The sequence below is a fragment of the Xiphophorus hellerii genome, chromosome 15 (genome assembly GCF_003331165.1).
Source record: "Xiphophorus hellerii strain 12219 chromosome 15, Xiphophorus_hellerii-4.1, whole genome shotgun sequence".
In the NCBI taxonomy this organism is placed as follows: domain Eukaryota; kingdom Metazoa; phylum Chordata; class Actinopteri; order Cyprinodontiformes; family Poeciliidae; genus Xiphophorus; species Xiphophorus hellerii.
Window position 1 is genome coordinate 1,559,757 of NC_045686.1, and position 26,623 is coordinate 1,586,379.

The 26,623-nt window shown below is 35.4% G+C and overlaps 1 protein-coding gene across 2 annotated transcripts in view; it reads right to left on the bottom strand.

Moving 5' to 3' along the window:
* Window positions 1–335: 335 nt before the first annotated feature.
* scara5 (scavenger receptor class A, member 5 (putative)) overlaps window positions 336–26,623 on the bottom strand; it is a 74,883-nt gene continuing 48,595 nt past the window's right edge. For both annotated transcript variants that reach the window (XM_032586190.1, XM_032586189.1), the window contains exons 9-12: window positions 20,610–20,717; window positions 14,768–14,833; window positions 4,818–5,006; window positions 336–1,411 (exon numbers count right to left, since the gene is read on the bottom strand). In XM_032586190.1, coding sequence (XP_032442081.1) covers window positions 1,278–1,411; window positions 4,818–5,006; window positions 14,768–14,833; window positions 20,610–20,717 — 497 coding nt within the window. In that variant the 3' untranslated portion in view covers window positions 336–1,277. The remainder of the gene's footprint in view (window positions 1,412–4,817; window positions 5,007–14,767; window positions 14,834–20,609; window positions 20,718–26,623) is intronic.

Below are 26,623 nucleotides of genomic sequence, written 5' to 3' on the forward strand. Positions count from 1 at the left end.
TACACCAATAGCTTTTTAAAAAGGTATTTATTCCCTTCACCTGGATTCCACACATGCACTGCAAAAACACAAAATCTTACCAAGTATTTTTGTCTAATTTCTAGTGTAAATATCTTAATACACTTAAAATAAGACAAAACTAACTTACAAGTAACTGTTAACAAGATATATGAGGTTGACTTAAGTCAATATTTCCTAACTATTTCTGTAAAAATAACAAGTTCCATTGGCAAATTATTTAATGGATAACATGGGGAAAATGTCTTGTTATAAATGAAATAATCTCACAGAGGAAAAAAAAAACCCTTTTCATCAATATTAATTATGAACTTCAAAAGCTCCTATATTTTGGTGAAAAGTTGCAAGTTAGTTTTGTCTTATTTTAAGTGTTCTGAGATATTTGCACTAGAAATTAGACCAAAAATACTTGCAGAAACTTCTGATCAGCTTAAGATAGTTAACGAAAGGCTTTTTGATATTATTCTTTTATCTACCACAAGTTTCTTATTTTGTTTTTTAAAATAACACACAGCTGTGTTTGTGGTCACAATTATGTAATTATGACCACAAATGAGTTAAAAAAGTATCCAGTTTTTATAAAAATATTTCAAATACCTTTAAAAAGCCTGAAAAGCAATTAGATAAAGACCACTTTTAAAGATAAAATAAATGTCAGCCTTTTTGAAAACTATTATTTTAAATGACCTCAATAAAAACTAAACTGAAAGATTATCAAGTTTTCTTTCTGCATGCTTTGAGGCGTCTTTTGACCTTCAAACTCTAAGTGTTATACAAGGTTGAAAGGTAAGAAAGTATGTAAATCCGTCACACTCTGTAAAAGCCCTTTGAATATTTTGCTGTAAAGAGGAGCTGCTGGGAAAGGAAAGTCAAATCATTGACAGTCTGTCTTTCCTAAAGAGATTTCATCCTTGTTTTTAGGTTGGTAAAATGGTTTGTGAAAGTCCCTCTTCAGTCAAAATGTCCAGAACTGAGACTCAGTTTCTCTACTTCTTATACGGTCAGGAGAAGAAATCAAACAGCCATGAAATCCGTGCTCAATAAGTGCAGGTCATGAAAAATAACAAGGTCCTTCAGTTTTTGTACTTTTCATAAACCCACAAAAGTACATGAAAAAATTAGTTTTTATCTGGTTAGGTGGCACTTTTTGGTGGTAAGTGAGCAACGATACTGATAAAAAGGCACTCCTTGTAGAAAAGTGGTACAAAAAAAGGCCTGGCATGGAGAAAACTCAACACGACAGCGATGATCCTGCATGTTCACACTGCACAGGTTACGCCGGCGTCCTCAACATGGCCGCAGTTCGTTTTGGCCCAGCCGGAAAACTTACACTGGTGGATGGTTACTTCAGTCCCAATGCAAGCAACGTCGTCCATCCAGATCACACCAGTACCTGCGTAGAACAGTGGATCATATTCAGAGATTGTCTGAAAATTCAAGCAAAAGTCAAGAAATTAAAGGAAAATAAATAATATCCAATGGTGGGCTCTGCTAGCTAAAAAATTGCTTGTGCTAACCATAATACACCAATCATAAACATTAGTTCTGCTAACGCTAAAGCGCCAAATTCAACCATTTTGATACCCACATTTGACAAACTGTAATGTTTATTGCTTATTTCATAATTGGTTACTGTATTATCTTTATGCTGCAAAGCATTTTGAACTGTCTTGTTGCTGAAACATGCCATCGAGAACAACACTCAATAACTAAAAATTCAACACAGATGTCAAACTTTATTAAACTGAAAGTTTACAAAACAGCCAACTAAATTAGAGCTTTAGAATTTATCCAGAAAAAATATGTTTAGGGGAAGTTTAGTGTGCTGAAGTTTTTTAAAATTAGCAAAAATGCTACAGTGCTGCACAAAAAATTAGCTCTGCTACTAGAGGATTAGCAAAAGTTTGCCCACCACTGGTAATATCAATGTAAACCAACAGTTTAAACAAAAAAGGCCTTGTGATGACTAATTCATGCATCTCTAAATAAAACCAATTATCTGATGATGTTTCTATGCGCCACAAATCTGAAACAAACTTCCAGAAAACTGTAAAACAACTGAAACACTGACTTCCTTTAAATCTGCCTGTTCAGAGTTGCTTCCGGCCCAAAATCACTGGAACATTGACCAACATATTTAAAGAGTATTGATTATTTTGATGATGGCACTGGACAAAATGTAACGTTTCTGGTTTCTCAATGGGTGACTGTATGACATTTTTATTACTTTTTATTTTTGCGCTTTTTTAATGTGAAGCACTTGGACTGCCTTGTTGCTGAAATGTGCTATGCAAACAAACAAATGATTAACTGATTTTAATACTAAATGTTTTCAAAAACAAAAACTATAAGGTGCTGGAAGCAAATTATTAAAAAGAAAACTGATGAAATTTACTAGAAAAAAGCAAACGCTTATGCTTGAATTTTGTAATTGAGACAGCAAATTTTTTTACAGTCTCCACTGTGAACTGTGTTGATCACATTTATGGAATACTAAAACTGACACATTAAAAAATAAAAGCAGAAATCTATATTTTTTGTTTTTTCTTAAATGTGTTTTTGTCAAGAAATGGAAAAATTTTGTTTTGCCTTTTCCTTACACATGCATTTTTGTCCAAAAAAAATTACATATGTGTTTTTCCTTTTTGTTATACATGCATTTTTGTCAATAAATATATATATTTGGTTTTGTCTTTTTGATGCAGCAATGACAAAAGAGCAAACGCTTGTATAAGGATAAGGCAAAACAAAATATATACGTTTCTTGATGAAAACACATGGGTAAGGAAAAGGAAAAACAAAAAAATACAGATTTCTGCTTTTGTTTTTAATTATGTCAGTTTTGGTTCTCCATACAGATGATAATTTACCTGGTATTAAAACACATAGTTCCAGATGTCAAGCAAGTATTTTGGCTACATTGTTTTCTCCTGAGTTTGGAAGTTTCAAAACACCATAAACACTTGAGCTTAGTGAGTTTTGTGTGTGAGAAGAAAAACAAAATCAATACAGATTTGATAACTTGAAATCACCATGTGTTGAGTTTTTTTTCAGGATGGAAATGATGTAAGTTTTTCTGGAAAGTAGAGACACGAAGCTTCTGCAGGTTGCAAGTGACAGCCCAGCTGTTACTGATGCGACCTCCCAGGATTTAGAAATAAACATTTATAGTGCGGTTTTTTGTATTTTTTTTTGCATGCTGATGTAACTTTTTGTTCACACCAGGTTTGTGTCAGTTCTTCCAGAAAAGAAGTGGCGGACAACCAAAACAGGGATTTTTAGGGGAACACCAGGGAGTGATTTGGGAGATTTCTGTAATGATGCTAGAAGAACATTGTTGTCAACAGAAAATCCATTAATCAAACCATATTAGAACCGAGGATTTTAAATAAATACAAATAAAAATTTCTTTAACACAAATTCTGGCTGCTCTGCTAACAGACATGTATAATAATTTGTATGTTTCTGAGATTTGGGATCAAATCCATTCATCTTCATATCACTCCATTTCATAAGTACATCTATTAAATTGCTTGTTAGCACAAATGGTAAATTAGCCAATCACCTGCTGGCTACTCAAAGTGTTTAGATAATTGGTTTGATGACCCATCACCATAACAAGTCGTCCGTCTTTTTTAGTAGGTTGTTTCTGTGTTGACAAACAGCTGACTCATCAGAAAACTTCCAGAGAAAATTTGATTTTCTGCCTGTGTTAAATTGAATCCAGCTGTTTTCATGCAAAGGGAGTCCTTTGGAAGAAGAAAGTGTTTTCTTTCTAACTTTTTCAGGTCAGAACTCACTGAACAGACAACCTGGATGATGTAAGGCTAAACGATGAATGACAGAAAGACAATAGATGTCACCACTGAGAATACGGTGATGACATCTGGCTCACATATTCTTTCCATTAAAACTTTAATATTAAAGCCTGATGCATTCAGGGCGCTGGTTAAGTAATACAACTCAACGGCAAAAACAGAAGAGTTCATAAAAATCAGGGACATGTCTTTTAAAAGATTTCTCCATATGATGTGATTTACAACATTTTGTCAAACAATTATATTTTATTGGTATTTTATGAGGTAGACTAACATACGGAAGAGGATTAGGGACACGAAAAAGCAATTATTTTAATTTTTTTCAGAGAATTCTGACTTTAGACTCAGAATAAACTGAAGGTTGTTCTTTTAACATCAAAAATGTGTATAATCTACACCTCCTGATGCCAAGGGAATCAAAATATCAACTTCTAACACATTTGAACTATTAAATAGATAAGACTTAGAATAAATTCCTGGAAGTTAAGTTTAAAAATATCACATTTAGGACATTTTTATACTTTAATTATGCTTTTATAAACAGTTCAAACATTTAAAAATCCACCCAGCTGGTTTTTGACAATAAGTTCATGTTTTTTGGTGCCTAGAAAGTGAACTGTTTCAAAGAGCTACAGATTATTGAGTCAGCTACCGTTACCTAGCAACCCCAGCCAGCCCAGCCCATCACCTAGCAACCCAACTGGAGTTCCAGCAGCAGTTTACTTGGATTTAAAGTGACGGAGGCCCTAAAACAGCTCATTCTGAAAGGAGCCCAAAATAGGCAGAACAGACTAAAATCTCATCATCTCACAATGACTTGGGGGAAAAAAATCTAATGAATATGTTTGAATAGCCCAAAGACTGATCCTAATTCGCCATTTTGTACCACAGTAAAAGTTTTGATATATTTCAAATACAGATTAATTACATTAAAAATTCAAAAAGCATCAAGAAAACATCAGTATTGGTTGCGTTACGTACCCTGTCCAAAACGGCCGGTCTTATGAACCTCCGTTGCTCCTCTGTATCCCAGCATCCTACAGACGACGTCTCCATCCTTTTGGTCCCAGACGTCGTCACACACCGTCCCCCATCGGCGCTCGTGAAACACCTCCACGCGTCCCTCATGGGGACCCGACCCGTTCACCAAACGCACCAGAGCCTCCTGGACTGCAGAACAACGTGCACACAAACAGATGTTGTAAAAATCTGCACTTGTTTCTCTGCTGCTCCAGATATGAATCCTAATTGCAGGCTGTCAATGTTATTCATTCCAGTGATTCTGTATTGAAAAACTTTTTGCGTTTGCTGGCTTTGAGCTCATAGAATATTTTATTTATTGGGTTTATGAGTTTAATCACGTAGTTATTTAAACCGATATGAAATGCTGAGATAAAAGGATTTTTAATGACACACGGAGAACATATTTTTCTGCCAACCAAAGACATTCTGTTTTCCAAAAAAAGAAATAAATAAAATTTGTTCTGTGTGTTTAAGTTTTGTACTGGGAGTATTTTTTTCTTTGGCACACGTCACAATCTGGCAGTAATCTCTTTCTGAAGGTCTTTAAAATTCATATCTTCTTCTCAATCTGTAAACATTTAAAAATGAAATATGTAAGCTAGGAAAATAATTCAGGAAATACATTTCTCTATAACAAGAAACTTCAAAGAACCCAAGAAATCCAAGTAAATGGTAGGAATTTAAAGCACAACAGAAAATACATATTAAATGTTTCCAAGCAGGTTCTTGGAATGAGAAAGTTTCTTGTCTTAACAAGACAAGTTTCATATCCTGTCATAAATAAATATAATTATAATTATAATTTTCCTAGAGGACACTTGAACATCCTAAAAGACATCGCTGTTGTATGAACTTTCTCATTTTAAAGAGAAGATATTGGTGTCCAAAATTTTTTTAATTATAAGGAACAAAACTGGCAAATTTAAACTACTTGCTGGCCACCAAATTAATTTATTGTACTTTTTTTTCTTTTACCTGCTCAATAATACACTATTTTTTAATGAAATCTGTAAATCATTAAAGATCTAAAACATAAACAGGGATTGGGACTGCTGCTTTCTTAAGAAAAAAACAGATAATTTCCATCAATTGTTTTCTATTTCAATGAATTGCAAGATTGGAAACAATATAACAGCAGATTTCAGTTCCTTGAAAACAGAATAAAAAAAATATTTTTATTTATGCTTTCTGTCGTGGAAAAAAACTATTTCCAAGCACTGTTCAGGTAAAATCACTCAATCAGGTTTATTCATATATTGAGCACAATACAGAGAGCTTGTAGGACAATCAGTAATGAAGCAGGTCTGGATGAAAAGCTGCCAGGCAGAGAAACACATGAGTTTTATACAAAGGGATAAAAGATCCTAAGCATGGGAAATAGACTGGTTCCCATGCAGCTGTGAAAAACAACGCCCAACCTTGTACATGTAACCCAAATAGTTTAACTTGGTGGGAATATACTGAAACTTAGAATAAACATATAGCAATACAACTAGCAGGTGTAATCTAACTGTAATTTTTCCACATCACTTTCCATCCAACTTGAAGGTGGAGTAAGTTTGAAAAAAATCTCTAAGATTGTAAGAAAATATTCTACAAAGATTTTTCAGAATAGCTTCTGAGACAGACATTTATTTCTGTGTCTTTTGCTTGCAAAATATATTCCTTCCTCTATAAAACCCCAACAAAATACATTAAATTTTGAGCGTGTGATGTGACAAATTGTGGTTTGGATACTTTTACAAAATGTGTGTCGATGTGTTAGAATTTGCTGCGTGGATCTAAATCAGGAATTCGTGAAACTATGCACAGCTGCACTCATATAGTTGACTTGATTTAGTGTGGAGAGGAAATGAGAAAGAGAGGTAAACAGTCACACACACACACGAACAAACACACAGTTTCATCATTACAGGATGTTCATCATTGAATCTGCTGACAAAGTGCTACAGAGGAAAGTCAGACTCTCTACAGACACAGGATACGAGTCCCATCAGACCATCATAAATTTGTTTATCTCTCATTATTCAGCCAAATACTCAATCACCAGGCCATCATAATTTAATACCTACCATAGCTTTATGCTGTTGTATTTGCAGCATTTACTTGTTTTGTGTTACTTCCAGCACCAAGAAAATATGAGCAGAAATTAAATCTGTCATTTAATCTCTTAAAAGGAACTAAAAATAGTCGGAGTCAGTCGCACAAATCAAACTCTGGTCTGCCTAAAGACCTCGGTCTCGGTTCGGTTGAAGTGAACTCTGGCGCAGTTTGAATAAATATGAGAACACCAAGCGGATTGGAGCTTCAAAAGCAGGAAGTGGACTGTTCTGCACGGCATTCTGGGTAAATACGATCAAAACAAACATGCTAGCCCCGTGTTAGCGGGAGAAATGACTCGAAACTTTATACCAAAAACAAAAGAGAAATCCTACAACTGCTAAAATCTGATGCTACTCCATTTTTGTTTACATTTTGTGAAGAAGTGTCTCTGTTTCTTCAGTAGTTCTTGGTGTAGCGCCCCCACAGGCAAGGAGGGGATCAGGTTTTTTAATTAGTTTGGCTCGTTTGATAGTGCAGAGTGATGGCAAACTGAAAATGTAACAAATGTTGCAATTTAAGTCCCCAATAAACCAATGTACTGGACTATCTGGTGTGAAAATGGCCTAAAGGACCCGAGAAATCCAAGTACATGGTAGGAATTTAAAATACAACAGAAATATTTCCAAGCAGCTTCTTTTTGTGAAATATTTAAACCTTTTCTCTGCACAATCCACTATATATTTTAAGAATATAAAATCTTTCTTCTGTTAAACTCTATACTTGCAACAACATGCCCCAGGAGAATAAAATATCAAAATATGCTAAAATCAGGAGGGAAATCATAGCAGAACTATCATCACAGAGCACGAGAACACAGTACATACATCAGCAAAACATTCAGAAAACCATGGCAGAATGAACATAAAACCAGTTGGTCATAACATTTACTGTGGCCAGGATGGAAAACAGACGTCGGAGATTTAATCTTAAAAAATAAATACTTCTGAAAGCAATTATACCAAGCAAAAAAACAAAAAAACCTGCAGACCAACAGCACGCATGTTCACCTAAAAGCCCAAATAAAACTTCACCATAAAACACGAGTGTTACCTAATTTAGACACAACAAGCTTCACAACTTCTCTGTTCACGTCTGAATAATGAGAGATTTCATGGGATGTAAAAAATGTTTTTGCTCGGGAAAAGCTTGCTGAGCGAGCTCCAAGTGTTGATGGTCGTCCAGAGCGTTTTAAGCCCCAGAGGCCCGGCGAGCTGCAGCTAGCAGAACCAGGATAATGCCAGAGCATGCAGGAATCACATATTACTAATGTTTATCTGGCATGCTGCAGGAGTTTGGGCTGGACGGGACTAAATGGCTTCAGGAGAACAGCTAACTACCTCCATCTGTTCATAAAGTCATGTTTTATTCAGAGTTTCATCTTCAGTGAGTCGCCTTTCCGTTTGTGGCGATGAGGTTACTTTTAATGCAACATTTGACAACTTTTCTGCTTTATAATGTCACTTTGGGATAACTTTAAAATGAAACGTATTAGTTTTACTAAGAGCTTCAGCATGAACATGACCTGCTTCTAACAACAGACAAAGATTGTACTCAAGCAGGAGTAGAACTACTTTAACATATTTTTACTCAAGTAAAAGTAAAAAGTAACCGTCCAAGTACTTACTCAAGCAGCAGTAAGAACGTATCTGGTTAAAATGCTACTCAAAACATTTGATTTAATATTTAAAAATAATGTTATCAGACAGATAAAACGCAACATTATGTAAAAATTATGATATCTAAAAGAATAACATTTTTAAAAATTTATACAAATGAATAAGATTACTTAATAGATTCAGACAGCAATTTTCCAAATCATAAGAAAGAAAACTATGAAACTAATACTTACAGTGGGTAATGCAAATATACTGTATGCCACACCAATGGTGTCCAAAATGCGGCCCGCGGGCCATTTGGACTGATTTTTTTTGTGCCCCCCAAACTGCAGTTGAATAAACTTTATATTTTTAATTAGGACAAAAATATTTTGTACATAATGTTGAGTACAACACAAAGTATTCGTCTTTTTACAACCAAACTTTTACAGTGAGTAGAATCACGTTTATCCGGACACTTTGACTAAAAAGCCGGATAAACGGCTAAAAAGCCGATGTAAATAAGCTTTTATTTAATTTAGTAAATTTGGCTAAAGGTAGCGAGCGGTTTTCTTTTTTTTTAAGAAAGTGACTCTAATCTTCTTAAAACTGAGATTAAATTTGTTAAAGCAAGCCTACAAGAATTTGAAAACTAGACAATTTTCTTTTAATACAGCAAATGTGCAAAATCCTTCTATAATTTTGGGAATAGGATAAATACCGTATTTTCCAGACAAAAGTTTTTCTACAAAGTTTTTTAAAAAACTGGAAACATACATCTATAAGCCGTACCGGGTTATAAGCCGCTGGTATCTCTGCGCTCTCGGTTTTCCACAATAAATCTGCTATCAATGACGCAGCCCTGCGTCTCCAACGCTGAACCATGGATTCGTTAACGCCCAGTTTACGTGCAGCGGCTCTATTTCCTTCCTGTACAGCCAGATCAATACTCCTCAACTTAAAAGCTGCATCATATGAACTTCTTCCTGTTGTTTCCATGATGAAGAAACAACACTCCTCTGTCATGCCTGCTGCTAGCATGTGCTTGTTCTAAATGAAAATTAGCGCTTTCTTCTTTGATTTCCAATTTTGACTCCCAATGATTCACTTCCTGCTAGAGAGCCCCCTGGCGGTTGAAGAAAAATCCACAGGAAAGCTGTGGGGAAAACGTAGCGGCTTATAGTACGAAAAATACGGTAATATAAAAATAAATACACAAAAAATATCTGATTATTTTATTTGCTTGATTTTATGAAAATAATACTCAAGTAAAAAGAGTGTAGTAAAACTACTGCTAAAAGAACATTTTTCCAAAAATTGTAAATGTAAATACTCCTCCGCTGTTCAAACAGTTGATTAAACATTAAATCCATGAAACCGCTGAGATCAGTTATCAATCTGCCAGACGGAGCCTCTTCTGTGAAATGTCAGCTGTCAGGAAAAAAAAAATCAAGTCTGAAACGGCTCAAAATGCAAAGGAAAAATGAGTGTTTTGTTCCACACATGGGGAATAATCCTTTTAAGGAGAGATATTGGGCTTCAGTCTCTGTTTCTAATGTTTGTTAACTTTATTCTGCAAATCAAACGCACTCCTACAGGTCTCTTTTTAAGTAATCCAATCAGCCTCTGGGAAATTTCAGGGAGATTCATACATCATGAAACGATTATCATGTGTTTACCGACTCCATAAGCCAATATTTTAGAACTTAATACAAAACAGAGCTTTATTTCCATGGTTGAGTAACAAAACAATAACAAGGTTAGCAATCTGCAGCTTTAAGAAAATACCACTTCCTCCTCTTCAAAGATTTGTGCAGAAATTGTTTTAAAAACACATTTAAGAGTCTAATGTAAATTGCAGAAATTGAATTTATATACAATAGTTCACAAAACTATACAGGTCTGTTTAAGTGCCAGGTTTCTGTAATGTACGGAGTGAGGCTCTGATAAATCACAAATCAGAACTTTTTGACATTTATTCTGGATAATTAAACTGAAAAAGAGGGGGATTTGTTTGAAGCAAAAATAAAATAAAGAAATTATTTAAAAAAGAGAAGAAATCAGGCAGGTGAAGCATTAGGACACGGAAAAGGATTGAGTGGAAAATATGTAGAATAATGAGGATATTGCAGCATTTCTCCAAAGTTTATGAAAAGTTGCATTCTAGTATTATAAGAAAACACAGTTATTAGTTAAAAATATTTTTACTTTTCTAAAAAACTTTCTGTGATTAAATCAAATGGTAAAATAGCTTCTTGAGATAGTTTGAAAAACAACACAACAAAAACGTTTAGCTTCTTTTTCCTACTTATTTACTTGTCTGCAAAGTTAAGATATAGTTTTATGTAATCATTTAAAAACTGATTACAGAAACTCTAAAATACCCACAAACCAACAAATTTTTACAGTGAAAAAGACGTACAAAGAATAAAAACACCCAAAGTGAAAGAAAGGGTTCGTGGAGAATTTAAAACTCAGAAATCTGAGATGGAGATTTTTAAAAATCCTGGTTTGAGGTATTGAGGTTTTCAGCAGCTCGTCATTATTTGATCCTTCCAGTGACATAATGTTCTGTGAAACAGGCTGATTTTATATTAACACGTGTGAATCAACTCAAGCGCTTTCTCAGGTAAAATTCATGCTTTGAAGTGTAAAAAGATCCAACTGAAAAATCTAATAATAAGTCTCCCATGTGAGAGTCGCGACAGAAAAACGCATGACGTTGTTACTTGATATTTCTTACTGCCTACCGCGTGCAGACTCGGACCATTTTTCTTTTCGTGAAACCTCAAACACGCGCGTCTTGTTAATGATGTGAGGAGAGAACTGATCTCTGACGGTTTATGTGGCTGAAAGACCAAGACCTTCTGATGCGAGCGCCGCCCCACGACACATGCAGGACATGCAGAGCAGCTGCGATGATGTAATGAAGGAGAAAATATCTGAAGGAAGAGAGGGAAAAACCTGAGCCTCAGCTACGTTCAGACAGAAGTTGATTTATGGAATCTGCACAAACTTAATAGATCTCAAATTTTATCCATTAACACATGCAGTCCATCATAATCTCCTTTAAATTGGGTACCGAAAAGAAAAACAGAATGGTTGCTATGGAAACTTGGTGACTCCGACAAGAATTTTTTAAATCTGCCTTGACATCCTTCTCACTGTAGAAGGTTACGAGATAAACTTGGGTCTTTCTGTAGCCACGTTTGTCAAAGAAACAGATGTTTAAAGTACTTAAAACAAGGCAGAAGCATGTTCTCTCCACTTGGGTTGCTAGGTAACGGGCTCGGCTAGGCTGGGGTTGCTAGGTAACGACGCAGCATGACTCAATGATAGGCTTTTAACCAAAAAACATGAACTTTTTGCCTAATAATTGCTGGGTGTTTTATTTTAACGGCTGTCTGTAGAAGCAGTTGAGAACCAAATGGAAGAACAAAAAAAAAAAGTGCAAAATTCTTTTTGCACATTGGATGGTACTACTGCCGGAAAACACGACAATGACAGGAAGTGGTAGGATGATGTTTTGTAATGACTTATCATATGAAGAAACTTATTCATCTGTGGTTTGAATTCTGGTTCTTACTTAATGGAAAAACTGCAATTTGAAAAATTGTGTTTTTTTTTTTTTTACATTTGCAGAATATCGACAATGTTTTGAGCAAGTCTGTAATGGAAACGCAACTTCTGACCAATTTAAAAAGGAAAGCATAAATTAACAACAAAATGCTCCAAGTATTTTGTGACACTGGATCTTTACTCCATTAAAAAAATCTCATATTGAAAGTTGAATTTTTATCCTAGCAGGATGGTGAGCGCATTCCCGCTAACAGCGGAGCTAATTGCTCGTTTAGCGCGTTTGCTAACTTTGAAAATGTTTAGCTTCCCTTAAATACATTTTCTGAATGAATTTTAAATATCTAATTTGCTTGTTTGCTTTATAAACTTTCAGTTGAATAAAGTAAAAGTTAAAATTTTTTGGTTAAATTCTGTGAAGAATTTTTCAAGTAGTTTATATTTATGCTCTTATTTTGAAGTAGGTGAAGACTGTTTTTGCGGCAGTTCCATTTCCTCTCCTCACTTTCTTCACTTATGAAACGCATCAACTTATCCTGTACCCAGAATGCATTGGTGTAGAACTACAGGTTGTAGTTCAGCAGTACACAGCTTAAAATATAAGTGGATAAACTAATAAAACACAGAACAAAAACAGAAATAAAACAGATATTAACAAATATGGCAACTTTAAAGCAATAATGAACAGAGAAATTAATAAATATGGCAAAATCTTTCAAGCAAAATAAAGAACTCAGAAGTGATATAAACATATATTAAAATCAAACACCCATTTATATTTTAGTATTAAAGTATCAAGACATGTTTAATTAAACCTGCTGGGAGGTGAAGCAACCATCCATGAAGAAATAAAACCTAAACCACTTCAGCAATTATACAGCATATAACCGGCTATTTGATGGTTCTGCTGTTTACATTCTGTCTGAAATTGTGTAAATTAAACTCCAGGCTGGACAAAAACGTCCACATAAAACATAAACTCACAATTTAGAAGCAAATATAACCTAAAACAGACTTTGAAGTAGCTTATAGCAATAAGCAGAATTTTAACATAATAAAATATCCCAAAGCGGAGTCAATTTTATTATTCCCCTTGATCTTCAAACTAACATGACTTACTGAGTCTGCAGCAGTTTTTCTTAATGCATCCAAACACTGGAGAGTCCATTACTACCCCAGTGGGCGAAATAACGAAACCACAGGGGGAGACTTGTCATTACAGAAGCGATGTAAACGTTCTGGAAGATTAAAGCAACAATCTCTGTGTAACTGGGTGAACATCTGGATGCATTAGAGCCCATATAGCTGCTGGAGATCCTCACTAACATAACAGAGCCCGACTCTCAGATAAAGGGAATAAACCTGCTTCTATGTTTCCACTGATTCTGTAATAATATGATTGACAATTAAGCACTTTATTTCTGATGAAAAAAAAAAGGAGATGCAACCTTCAGATTCATAAAAATACTTCAGAGGTCAATTGATAGCTCAGTTCAAAACATTCAATTTTTTTAAATTCTAAGAAAAATAAGCAAGAAATAATTTCAACTGAGCCTATTTGCTCAAAAATGGCTTCATATTAAAATAAAGTATAATTTAATAAATGTGCTCAGAAATATACATCTTTTAATACTGATATTCATACAACATATATTCATACAGCATATAAATATACACTGCCTGGCCAAAAAAAAGTCGCCACCTGGATTTAACTAAGCAAATAGGTACAAGCCTCCTATTGGATAAGTGCTGCATAGGCGATTATCTTTCAGCTGGCAACGAGTTAAGAATGGAAGAGGGTCATGTGGTCTGATGAGTCCAGATTTACCCTGTTCCAGAGTGATGGGCGCATCAGGGTAAGAAGAGAGGCAGGTGAAGTGATGCACCCATCATGCCTAGTGCCTACTGTACAAGCCTGTGGGGGCAGTGCTATGATCTGGGGTTGCTGCAGTTGGTCAGGTCTAGGTTCAGCAACATTGTGTGCCCAAAGAATGAGGTCAGCTGACTACCTGAATATACTGAATGACCAGGTTATTCCATCAATGGATTTTGTCTTCCCAAATGGAACGGGCATATTCCAAGATGACAATGCCAGGATTCATGGGGCTCACATTGTGAAAGAGTGGTTCAGGGAGCATGAGACATCTTTTTCACACATGGATTGGCCACCACAGAGTCCAGACCTTAACCCCATTGAGGATCTTTGGGATGTGCTGGAGAAGGCTTTGCGCAGTGGTCAGACTCTCCCATCATCAATACAAGATCTTGGTGAAAGATTAATGCAACACTGGATGGAAATAAATCTTTTGACACTGCAGAAGCTTATTGAAACAATGCCACAGCGAATGCGGGCTGTAATCAAAGCTAAAGGCGGTCCAACAAAATATTAGAGAGTGTGACCATTTTTTGGTGGCGACTTTTTTTTTGAATATAAATACGCAGTTGAAATCACCTAATTTCGATCGCATTTTATTGTAATTTGGATTGGATCTGAATGTATGTTTGAAGTGTATTAGCTTAGCCTGTATAGGCTGTTTTGTATCGGTTTTGAATTGTTGCCACATAATTAAATAAAATGTAAATACATTGGAGTAGTTTTAGACAAACAAACATTTATTTTTAACCAGTTCTCACCTGTTCGTTCTCCTCTGTCGCCTCGATCACCTTTATCCCCTTTGAAGCCTCTATCTCCTCTGTCACCTGCAAACAATCACCAAATAAATCTGTAAATAACTTTAAAATGACAAGTGGAGAATAATTAAACAAAATAAAACGCTATATATTACGAAGACAAATCAACAAACACCAAATAATACAGAAGAGTCGACAATGTTTTAGCAACATAGAACCTGAAAAAGCCATAAAATTAGCTATACAGTGATAATTAAACCACATTAAACAGAGAAGACAGACATATTAGTTCAACCTTTAAAGATTATTTTTCTACAATATTTTCTTTATTTCAAACCCTTTTCCTCTCCTTTAAGCTCTTTGGGATATTTTTACCAGAACCCTTTTAAATAAGCAGCCCTGTAATTGAAAAAACAGGCGAGAAACGTAGAAATTAGAGGGCTACGAATGTGTTCAATCTTCCTTTAGAGAGATTTACCAGAAAAAGAGAAACCAGAAGAGAATTATATTGTAATATTGGGGCATAAATGTTGATCTATAGCTTAAAAAGTGTAAAACCACCAAATCAAAGGAGGAAAGATACACTTCATTTTGGTTGTTGTAAATAAATGACGCATTTCCCACAAATGTCACTGCAATCAACAGCTTGGAGGCAAGTCATTTCTCATTTGTTTTTATTTAAAAATAAAATCCTTTGCCAAAATGGCAACGGCTTGTTGCTAGCTCTCCGCAGTGAGGATCAAAACCACAAGGCTGTTCCTGCCATCAAACTGTACGGGGATTAGCAAAAACTGGGAATTGTTCCCAACTTTAAATTGATTTTCTTTTAAATCGTAGCGCTGCGGTGTAGGTGTCAGCGGAGGTGGCCCTCAGGCCCACCAGCCATGTTTTACAGCCTGTGTTTGGTCCTACCAGGCGGACACATCCTGCCTGTGACGCGCAGAGTTGTCAGGGCTGGATGCATTTCGACCACATCCTTAACAACTAAAACATACAGCAGGGAAAACACAAACACACCATAAGCTACTGCTGAGCCACAAAATACAGACAACCATCGGATTTAAGAGCCACCAAGTCGGCCTGGATTTCAGCGGCCCTGAAAGACGTTTGAAATTAACGTGTTGCTGTAGCTTTTAAAATAGCATTTGAAATCTTCAGGACAACATTATTAACATGAGTGATTTATTTAATTTAATGGTTCTAGTGTCTTAGGACCTGAAGAGGAGCGATCTAAAGCCAGAACAACTTCAGTTATCACAGCTAGAAACAAATTATCAAGCCTGAATCTTCATACACTTGAAATAAGACAAAACTAGCTAGTTACTTTTAAGTCAATAATTCTTTAATATTGATAAAAAATGAACTTAGTCCATTGGCAGATTATTTCATTTAATACATTTTTCAAATGTTATAAATAAAATAATCTGCCAGTGGATTATTATTATTTACTAGAACTTGGTTGCTAGGTGACGGGCTGGGTATGGCTAGCGTTGCTAGGTGACGGCACCAGTGGAACTAGAACTGGGTTGCTAGGTGACAGGGTGGGCTTGGCTGGCCTTACTAGCAACAACTTCCTGGTCACCTGATCATCCTCTACCTCTTCCAAACTGATTAGTTTTTACTGTCTAAGTTAAGAAATTAATACGATCTTTATATTTTGTTGTAAAATTCAATAAAATTGTTTATTCATTCAAATGATTTAAACCCAAAGAGCTATTCTGAAGCGAGTCTTTCCATGTTTTCTTTAGTAATCCTGGGTTAATGACTGCAACATGTGGTTATGATTCGGACATTTCCTTTATTTTGACAGGTCACATTAAAGACAGGAGAGATATCTGCTGGTGAAATATGCTGCCTACGTGTGTGGTAGCTCACAAACACTTTGTGATTAAAGTCTCTCACTGTGAAATGTGTCAGCTGTTCCAGGTGAAAACAGCTGTTTGGGTAAAAACAGCCAAAGATTTCCCAAACAAAACTTTATTTAATTCCCTAAATATGATCCCCTAGCTGGGATGAATTTTTGCTTCCTGTATTACAACTTCACTTTATTTTTATTTTTTTGTTGTTGTCCTGAATGTTTTTTGGCCCATTTAATCTTATAATTGTGATTGAAATGATTTTTTTTAAAAAAATGTATCTAATAGATCTGAGACGTCTAGTTTCCTGCTTAATGCTCATTGGTTAGAAACATTAGATGTAAAACTTCCCTCTAATTTCCTTTATTGATACAAAAATGGTATCATTAGAGGAGAATATATTTTTCCTTTTTTTCTGAGCACATCTCTAAAGAGGTTTGAACCAATGTTCGCCAAATGTGTTTGGGAGAACATGAACTTCCAGATGTCTTTTTTGCTTCTGCAGCAGAAATACAAATGAAGGGATGCAAGTCGGCCAACGTTGCAGGATGCAGGCCAAAATGTAAAAGCTAAGCAGGAAATGCGCCAGAGGTTTTTAATTCTGGATTATAATTTGTGTCATCCATTAGAGTCATTTTTTATTTAGATTAAGACATTGCAGTTTTCCAAACCATCCTATGGCTGGTCATGGTAGCTGAATTTTTGGTGGGCATGGGCAGCGGTGTGCTAACGGAAGCCATCTTGGAATAAAAAGTTGCTGTGACTCAAATTTGCAATGTCAGGAATAACTGTAAAGATTAAATTAAAACATATAAAACAGTTCGGGTAAAACAGAACCAGTCCAGTAAAATCTTGTAGTTGACCAAGGTCTAATACTCCGTTTGGTCCGGACCTGGACTGAGGTCAAACCAGGTAATGATAGGAGTCCACCCATACCCAGAAAAACATATCAATTATATCCAATAGAAGTAGCTTTAAATGCCCAAATTAAAAAAAATAAAGTTGGCGTTGAGAGTTGTTCTCATTGTTGGATCATAACTAAACGAAGGGAACAAAAAGTTGTTTTTTTTTAAAGAGATCTTGGTGAACGGTGGGACTGAACATTGGACATTTCAAATTAAACCAGCCGTGATTTCCAACAGCTGTTGGCTGAAGACACAAACACTAAAAAACACAAACATTACGACTACGACTTTTGGGAACTTTGTTTTAATTTGAACAGCTGAGCAGGCGATCCTGGATTTCGGGTAATCTCAGCAGATTTTGGGCTTTGCAGATTTTACGAAGCCAAAAAAAGTCAAAAACAAGACAGATAAGGTGTAGCAACAAGGCTTTTCTATTGTCAAGTTTTAGATCAGATCATTAAAAGTTGGGTAAATGTGCAGAAAAAACTATGGATTCCAGACACTGAATGTTTTGAAATTAAAAATACAACCTGAATTTTGTACTATGCATAAAAAATATGACTCATCCTGGACTAATAAACATGCATAAGCTTATCACAAAAGAAAATAACCAGCACTAGAAGAACCGGCTGCAATAAGTTTATAAAACTTTTATCTTCAAGGAAGTATAATTCCCAACTTTATTTATATAAAAATTAACATTTCTTGAATTGCTGTTCACACCGTCTGTGTAATGTTTTTGGAGCGAATCTGTCTATGATGAATATAAACACCTAATAATGTCGGAAAATAAAATATTAGTCTGAACAAAACAGGAAATTTAAGATTATTCATTGTTTATGTTTTTATTGGAATGAAAAGCTCCCAAAGAAGAGCTGTTTTAAATCCAGGAAAACTTTCACTGCAACATCTGAGTGATTATGAGACAGCTGAGCAGCATTCAGATTAGCAGGGGCAGCTGAAATAATTATAGTTTCCAAAACTGAGCAGAAAACGATTGCACCTGCTGGGAACTGCAGAAGTGTTAACATTTTTTTAGTTCCTGCTAAATCTCTATAAAGTTTTATTTTACTTCACAAAGCCATTTGAGAACTGTGTCCTGAATGTTTTTTGGAGGAAAGCCTGAAATGATTTGAAGGACAAACATGTTTTCAAATTTCAAGTGGGAGTTGTGAAACGTAGAGAAAGAAGATTTTTTTTGTGTGAGGTTGTTAAAATGAAATCTAAAGTAGCTCCTGTAGCTCCTGTAGCTATGGAGAAAAATAAGCCATAAAGTAGTCATGCAAGTTTACAACGTGTAATGTTACCCACATACAATCTTAAACGTATAAAAACACAGTAACAACTTTAATATAAACAAGTATAAAACTTAATTCTCACTTGCACTATAAAGTGGTTTTTACACTCAAAAAGTTTCCTTTAAGTACAAAATGAAGTTAAATGATTCCAATGTTGGCCTGGCATGAATTAAAGATTGGATTTTCAACACAAATTGGTTTGCAAGGTTTTAAGATTTCCTTCACAGCCTTGGCTAGCCACAAACCGCATACGTGCTGAGTTTAATTGCTGGTGAAAAGCTGGTTCATCTGGGCTGCCAATGGATTCTTCTGGTATTTCTTTTCTTTGGTTAATGCTCAGTAAAATACAGTTACAACTCTCAGATCTGAAATTAAGTTAATGGGTTTTAAAAATGTCAATATATTCTGTAAATGCAGGTTTGGATTCAGTTTGAAGGCACTAATAGTTTGTTTGTTTGCTCTCTGGCTACGTTACACGAGCTCAACCCAAAATCTCAATAAAAAAGATGAGCAGATTTATTTATATCACTACTTCAATTCTAAAAGTGGAACTGGTAATATAACACATAATATACATCTTTTGTTACATTTTAAATTTTAAGGCTTGCAGCTAAAATTCAGTTTGAGAAAATTTTAATGCTACTCAGGACTAATTAAAAAGTAAAATAATCAATAAAATGACCAGTGTACTTAACAGACGTCCAACAGAGAGTCAGAAAGCTCAGTATTCAAGCACATTAATATAAAGTTGAGTGGAAGGAAAACATGTGGAAGTGTTTCGCAATAATCAATAAATCAATTAATTGGATTGTAATCTATAATGAGGTCAATAATTTCTGGCTGCATGCTTGTTTGTTTTCATCGTCTCTTTCATTCTACCAAACTGACTGGTTGACATATCATCTGACTCCTCCTCATCTCGTTTCCATGGTAACGGGCTGAATACGGGGAACGACAAAGTGAATTTGCTCTTTGATCTCATTTTATTGTCCCACCGAGGAGAAATTCACAAAAACGTTATTTGTTCCGCTCATCTTTGTGACTGCAAAAACATGAACTGTGGAGATTGAGTAAAGGTTGATGGGAGTAACATAAAAATATTGCAGTGTAAAATTTAATCTGGTAATATATGTAACATTGTATTAATAAAGCCATAATATGTTACCTAATAAAGTTTTACACCACAGAATTCGTTGCCAACTAAAATCAGAGGTTAGCATTTATGCTAAATAAATGTAATAGTCATTGAATAGTGAAAAAAATTCACTATTTTCACTGAGAATTTTTTTTTAAATTCAATGTTTTTTTGAATTTTACAATTCAAAGAAACATTTTCAATGAAGCATTTTCTGTGGTTTTACAAAGTGGATCCCTGGCCCGAAGCTAAAGCTCTGCAGGGGGCCACGGCATGGAAACATTTGGGAACCCCCGGCTTAAAGGATGCAACCTGCATGGGTTATAAATGCAGTACTTGCAGTAAAAAGTGGGTAAAAGGTCAAATCTGAAGTGATTATATGCACTACATCAGTGTTTCCCAACTCTGGTCCTCAAGGCGCACTGTCCTACATGGTTTAGAGGTTTCCCTGCTTTAATGTGCCTGATTCAACTGATTGCAGTTCAACTGTTCATCAGTCAACAATTGAAATCAGCTGGACTGAAGCAAGGAAATACCTAAAACATGCAGGGCAGTGAGCCTTGAGGACCAGGGTTGGGAAACACTGCACTACATTGCCCAGCTAGAACAATAAGACTCACGCCCTCTCAATAGATTAGATTATTGTTGTACCTTTAGGCCCAACTGGTCCGCGTTCACCCTTCTCTCCCCGTGGGCCATCGGCCCCAGGAGATCCTTGCACGCCGTGGGGGCCTTGCATTCCCTTCTCTCCTGCAAGTCCTGCAGCAAGAACAAACAAACACAAAGCTGTAAAAACATATTATGATTTAAACATGATCTACTATGCTTCCTTGAACAAGTCACGATAGCTCTATACCAGGGGAGTCCAAACGTTTTGCAACATTGGCCAGATTACCAAAGTTGAAAGCACTACATACATTAAGTCTGCAATTTAAGTTAATTTTTATTTTTTTCTGTCTTGATAAGGTTCCCAACTTTTAGGGTAATTTTCTCAGTTAATTTAGTCTAGAAAACCTTTTAGTTGATTCTGAGCAATGAAAATGAGAACTTTCTTCAAAAAAACACTTCTACTAACCAAGTTTGATGCAATAATTGATGTTCCGTAGTCTAATTTTGAGTAAAAAGTCACTGGAGGTTAACAGCTCTACTTACCATGAAATTAAAAGTAAAAGAAAACAGCTGTTCAAGGAAAAATGCTCTGTGCCTAACCGTTTTTGTTGAGGAAGACAAGATTTGTCATTCGCATGTGAAAATGGCTGCAAACAAATGCACAATTATACAACTGCACGTTTTTGAAAAGCATTAGTAGAGCCCCCTGCACAACCAACAAGAATGCAGCAAGTTGTTTCTGGATGGTAAGTCAACAACAAAACATTTCTCTCTTCCAGCAGCCATTGTATATACAGTGGGAAAACCAGCTGACCAACCATGCTGGAGTTCTGCTTGGGTTGCTAGATAACTGGGCTGGGCTTGGGTGGGGTTGGTAAGTAACAATGTCGTTACATCTGGAAGGTTTTTGAAACGGCAGAAGCCAAAAAACATTCGCTTATTACCAGAAAATGGCTGGCTGTTGTTTTTAGAAACAGTTGAGACCCAAATGGAAGTAGAACAACGTGCAAAATGTGAATCTTGCATAATAAGTCCCATTTAAAGGTGCAGTCAGTTTCTTGGACAAAGCCAATTAAGTGGAAAACATATAAAAAATGAAATCTAGCACCACAATTTGAAGAATGTTATATAAAACTAATAATGTGAAACACTGATTTCCAATTTCCTGAATCCTCTGTGGAAAATGACAGAAACTGAGGCCAACAGAACATGTTTCCAAGCCCCCGCATCCTATTGTTTATATGGAAATTCAATTTGAAAACAATGGTAAAGTTTTCTTTGACCTACGCCAAAACACCAATTTCTCTCCCATTGTTCCTTTCAAAACTGTGGCACAAACTAAGAATGTTTTTTGTAAGCAAATATCTCTAAGTTAGTTAATGACTTATTGATTGCAGCTCTGAAGAACATAATCATTTTCAAATGTCACTGTCCCCTGATTTGCTCCGACTGCACAGTTGTGACTGCTCTAAAGGTGAGTGAAATAATTGGGCTAAAAGCGTTAGAGCCAGAAAGGCACAATAAACCAATGATGGATGATGTCATGCAACTCAACGCGATTCAACAACCCGCTAAGAAAATGCTATCAATCACGGTTTGGATCCGGAACAAAAGTGTTCTTAGCACTCTGCAGGTCGGTCCAACTGGATCGCTTAGCAAGAGGAAAGAGGCTGGATGTGATGAAAGACTTGTTGGCTTCAAATGGAGGAACATAAGTGTGTGGTGTGATATATAAACAAATTGTCTTCATCCGACATCGTTGGGAGGGAAACAGCCTGCAGAGCTGAAAACGACAACTCTAAGGTCAACGCGCTTCCCTCCAACTTCCTGCACAAGGCTTATAACCTCACTGTACTTTGACAGGAAACTCCTTTCTTAACAGGAATGCATTTTAGGTCAACAAAGCAAAACATCAACGTTTTATTTCATATTGTAAAATGCCAGTAAAATGCATGTTTTTGTTTACTGGCGGAGGAAAATGGCCGCCCATGTTAACCCTGACTCACCCTGTGCAAAGTTACAATGAGCAATGTACTGGCTTCAATAGATATCCTTATTTTTATCCAAGTTATTGGACTATAGTTGCACTGATCTGCACTAAATATTTGGGTTTGCACCCGGACTTGAATGCATTGGATCGAATTGTAATTGGACCATATTGGAAAGAAACACTTGCCAAATTTCATGCAAGTGAATTTCAGATGGACATATTTCCAAAGAAAACATTTGGAAATAATTTGGAAATTCAAATATCAATTTCTCATTAAAATAAGTCCTCAGTTTATGCAAACACTGTGATGAAAAGCTAAACATTCACTAACACCAGGCTTGTAAATTGGAATAAAAAATAAATGATTCATACATATTTGGCTTTTTCATGTGTCAACATCTCACAAACAAAATCCATGTTTTATTGGGATTTTATGAAATATTCCAACCCAAGTTAATGTATAATGTGTGAATTTTGAAACTTTTTACAAATGTGTTTTTTTCAATCTGAAACCCCTAAATAATTAGTTTGAAGTCTCCTAATCAGAAAACAGTCAACTTGTAAGTGAGCATTTCTATGTCTGATGTAAAGCCAACGCTGCACAACCCTCTGAACACAGCACCGCTCACCGTGACACACGGTGGTGGCAGCATCATGCCTTTATGTGCTTCATCAGGGACTGAGAAACTGAACAATTGAGGACAACCAGTCAGAGGCAGCATGAGCCTACGCTTGATACCCATTGCAGGCAATGACTCTGTTAGCAGCAGCGCTAATAGCAAAGCTAGTTTTTCGTTTAGCACTTTTGCATTTTTTTCTCTCTGAAAATGCTTAGCACACTCAGCCCATAAATAAATAAATAAATATCCCATAAATAAATTTTTACAGATAAAATGTAAAGGACTAGTTTACTTGGTTGTTTTGTTAACTTTCAGTTGAATAAAGTTTGACATTTGGGTTGAGGTTTATTTCAAACAGATAACATAAAGAAACAAAATAAAACATGGACAATAGAGAGCAAGATGCAAACATGAATACAATATCCAAGGACATTAACGAACATGTCAATTATAACATTTAATTTCAATTGGTTCTTGAAGGTTGCAGTCTTTTAAGGGCAGATATAATTTAGCATTAGCACATTTAGCACTTTAGCATTAGTTTCTGCTAAATACGGTGTTGCTGCGGTACTTTATTGTTAGCATAGCTAATGATTATGATTAGTGCTTCAGGTTTAGCAAAGCTAGCTTTTTATCAACTTAATTTGACAGCAATTCCAAAAAGAATAGACAAAATTAATAAATAAAATAGATTAATTTAGAATCAATTTATCAATTTCTAGTTATAGAAGCATAGCTAAAGAACGTTAGCCAGCCTCAGTGGAAACATTTTGGTGAAAAAAGTCAGCCTTGTTTTTGTTCTTAGCTCCTTAGCCCCTTGCTTTTATTTATTTTTCATAGCTATTTTTGATCGTAAATGCAACAGTACAGAGCCGATTTTACAGTAAACGATTATTGCAAACCACCAAAGATTGAGCCAAACTAAAAGCAGTAGGAGGTAAAAAATGCTTTTGACCTCAGGGATACACAAACAATGTTTCTGATTAGAACAAACAGCTGTAAGCACGACTTATGCTTGTTGACAAAACACAAATAATTTAAATTGTGAAGCATTATGCAGTTTTAATGTTTGTATTCATCACTGGACTGATGTCTAATGCATCTGCCAGGTTTTTATTTTTGCGTCAGCAGCTATTGTGTTATGTTGTAATGTATTCATAAGTTTCTCCGCCACAAAACAAACAAAACACAGATATAAATAAAACACTTTGTTGTTTCATCCAGATAGTTTTTCAAAAACTGTAGACGTTAAAGCAGTTAAAGTAGCCAAACATCTCTAATATAATGACTGAATTTTTAAACATGCCAAGACTTAATATGCAGCTGCTTTACATAAGGCTGTAGGCTTTATGTAATCAGATGATCTTGAAGGTATTTTGTTAAGATAAGCTTGGCCTGCAGCATCGTGTCTGGTTGGGATAAGCGACAAGCAACCCTGTGGTCAAAGTTTTCTTCAAAAGATGATTGGGGTTGCATGTCTGTCGTGTTTTACAAGCTTTCCAGATCTGGTTTTATTCCAAAAATCCAGACCATCAGGAGGCTTTTACTCACATAAAACAGCAACAGATGTTAAGCTACGCTTTTGATTAATTGTGGACAACAAACTATTTCAAATCGTGACTTTGTACCGATTTCAATTTCTTCAAAACAACCTAAATTTATATATTTTTGAACTAACTTTTCATAGAGCTCTCTCTTTTCCACTAAAAACAACAATTATAACCATTGAGAGTTGTGTTATAAAAAACATTTTACTGGTTTTATAAGGAAAATAGATGCTTCTCACTTTGCAAAAACACAAAACCTTACCAAGTATTACTGGTCTAGCTTCTACACCATAAAAAAGTCTCTAATTTACAATAAAATACCGGCAGCTGTGGAAAATTTCTGGTATTTTACCATAAATTAGAAATGTTTTCTTTTTTACAGTGTAGTGCAAACATCTTAGGCTTCAAATAAGACAAAACTGACTTACAAGTAACTTCAGCAACATATAGACGCTTTTTTAAGTGAATAATTCCTTAATATTGATGAAAAATTACTAGCTGTAAGTTAGATAAACTACCAGTGGAACAAAACATTTTTCCCATATTATAACTTATAATTGTATAAATTTTAATATATAAAAAAAACATCTTGTTCCACTTTTTCACTCCATAAACACAAAATCTTACCAAGTAATTTTGGTCTATTTTATATTGCAAATTCATCAGTACATTTAAAATAAGACAAAACCAGCTAACAAGTAACTTTACAGCAAGATATAAGAGCTTGTTTTAAGTAAATAATTCCTCAATATTGAAGAAAAAGTTCTAGTTCCACTGGCAGATTATTTCACTTATAAGAAGATATTTTGTTACCAGTGCCAAGGGAACTAGAACTGGGTTGCTAAGTGACGGGCTGGGCTTGGCTGGCGTTGCTAGGTAACGGCGGCAGTGGAACTAGAACTTTTTCATCAATATTAAGGAATTACTGACTTAAAACAAGCTCCTGTATCAAGCTGAAAAGTTGCTTTTAAGTTAGTTTAGTCTTATTTCAAGTGTATTACAGTATTTGCGCTGGAAACTAGACAAAAAATACTTGATAAGACTTTATGTTTTTGTCTTTGTTCTGTTTTTATTTCAACTAAAACTTAGAAACTTTTTTCTTTTTGTTAAAAGAAGCCAGGCAGCTGATGAGGAATCCCCCTAAAACATAAAACAGGCCATGTTTCTTGGAAATGTTTGGAGAGTTTCTTGGATGGAAAATGACAGCAGGCTTGATAATTCAAAAGGTGCCAAGCAAGAGAGAGCTCCAGAACATCTGGGTTCATACAGTTGTTGTTTATATATATATATATACAGTACAGACCAAAGGTTTGGACACACTTTCTCATTGAATTCAATAAGAAGGTGTGTCCAAACTTTTGGTCTGTACTGTATATATATATATACTTATGCGGTCTCTTATAAAAGGAGAAAAAAAGTAAAATGGATCTGAGCTCGAGATTTCTCGTAGATGAAGATTTATGCTGTCTTTTAACAGAGAGAGGAAGATGGATTATCCATCCCACTGGCCTTGTCTGAAAATAAATCCCCACCCAAAGTCTGGAATGTTGTTTTCTTAATATGTAGGTGACCATTCAGTCGGTCCACTTCCTATATAAGAAAAGTGTCTGAATGTAAAGGCAGAAAAACGAGATGAGAAACTAATCTCTGGTCTTTATGCTTCCACCAATCCTGCAACTCAAAAACAAATCTTTATTTTCCCCATATGCTCATAACTCCCAAATCTGTTGTTTACAATGAATGTTTACAGGGCAGCTAATTAAAATGACTCAAAACTATTTAGCCAGTAGATGTGCTACACACATTTTTCCAACCTGTCTGTACAAAGAAGATTATTTTTATGCATTCCTATGCATTTTCTGTTACTGGGAAAGTAAATTTTTCTGGGTTGTTCTGCCA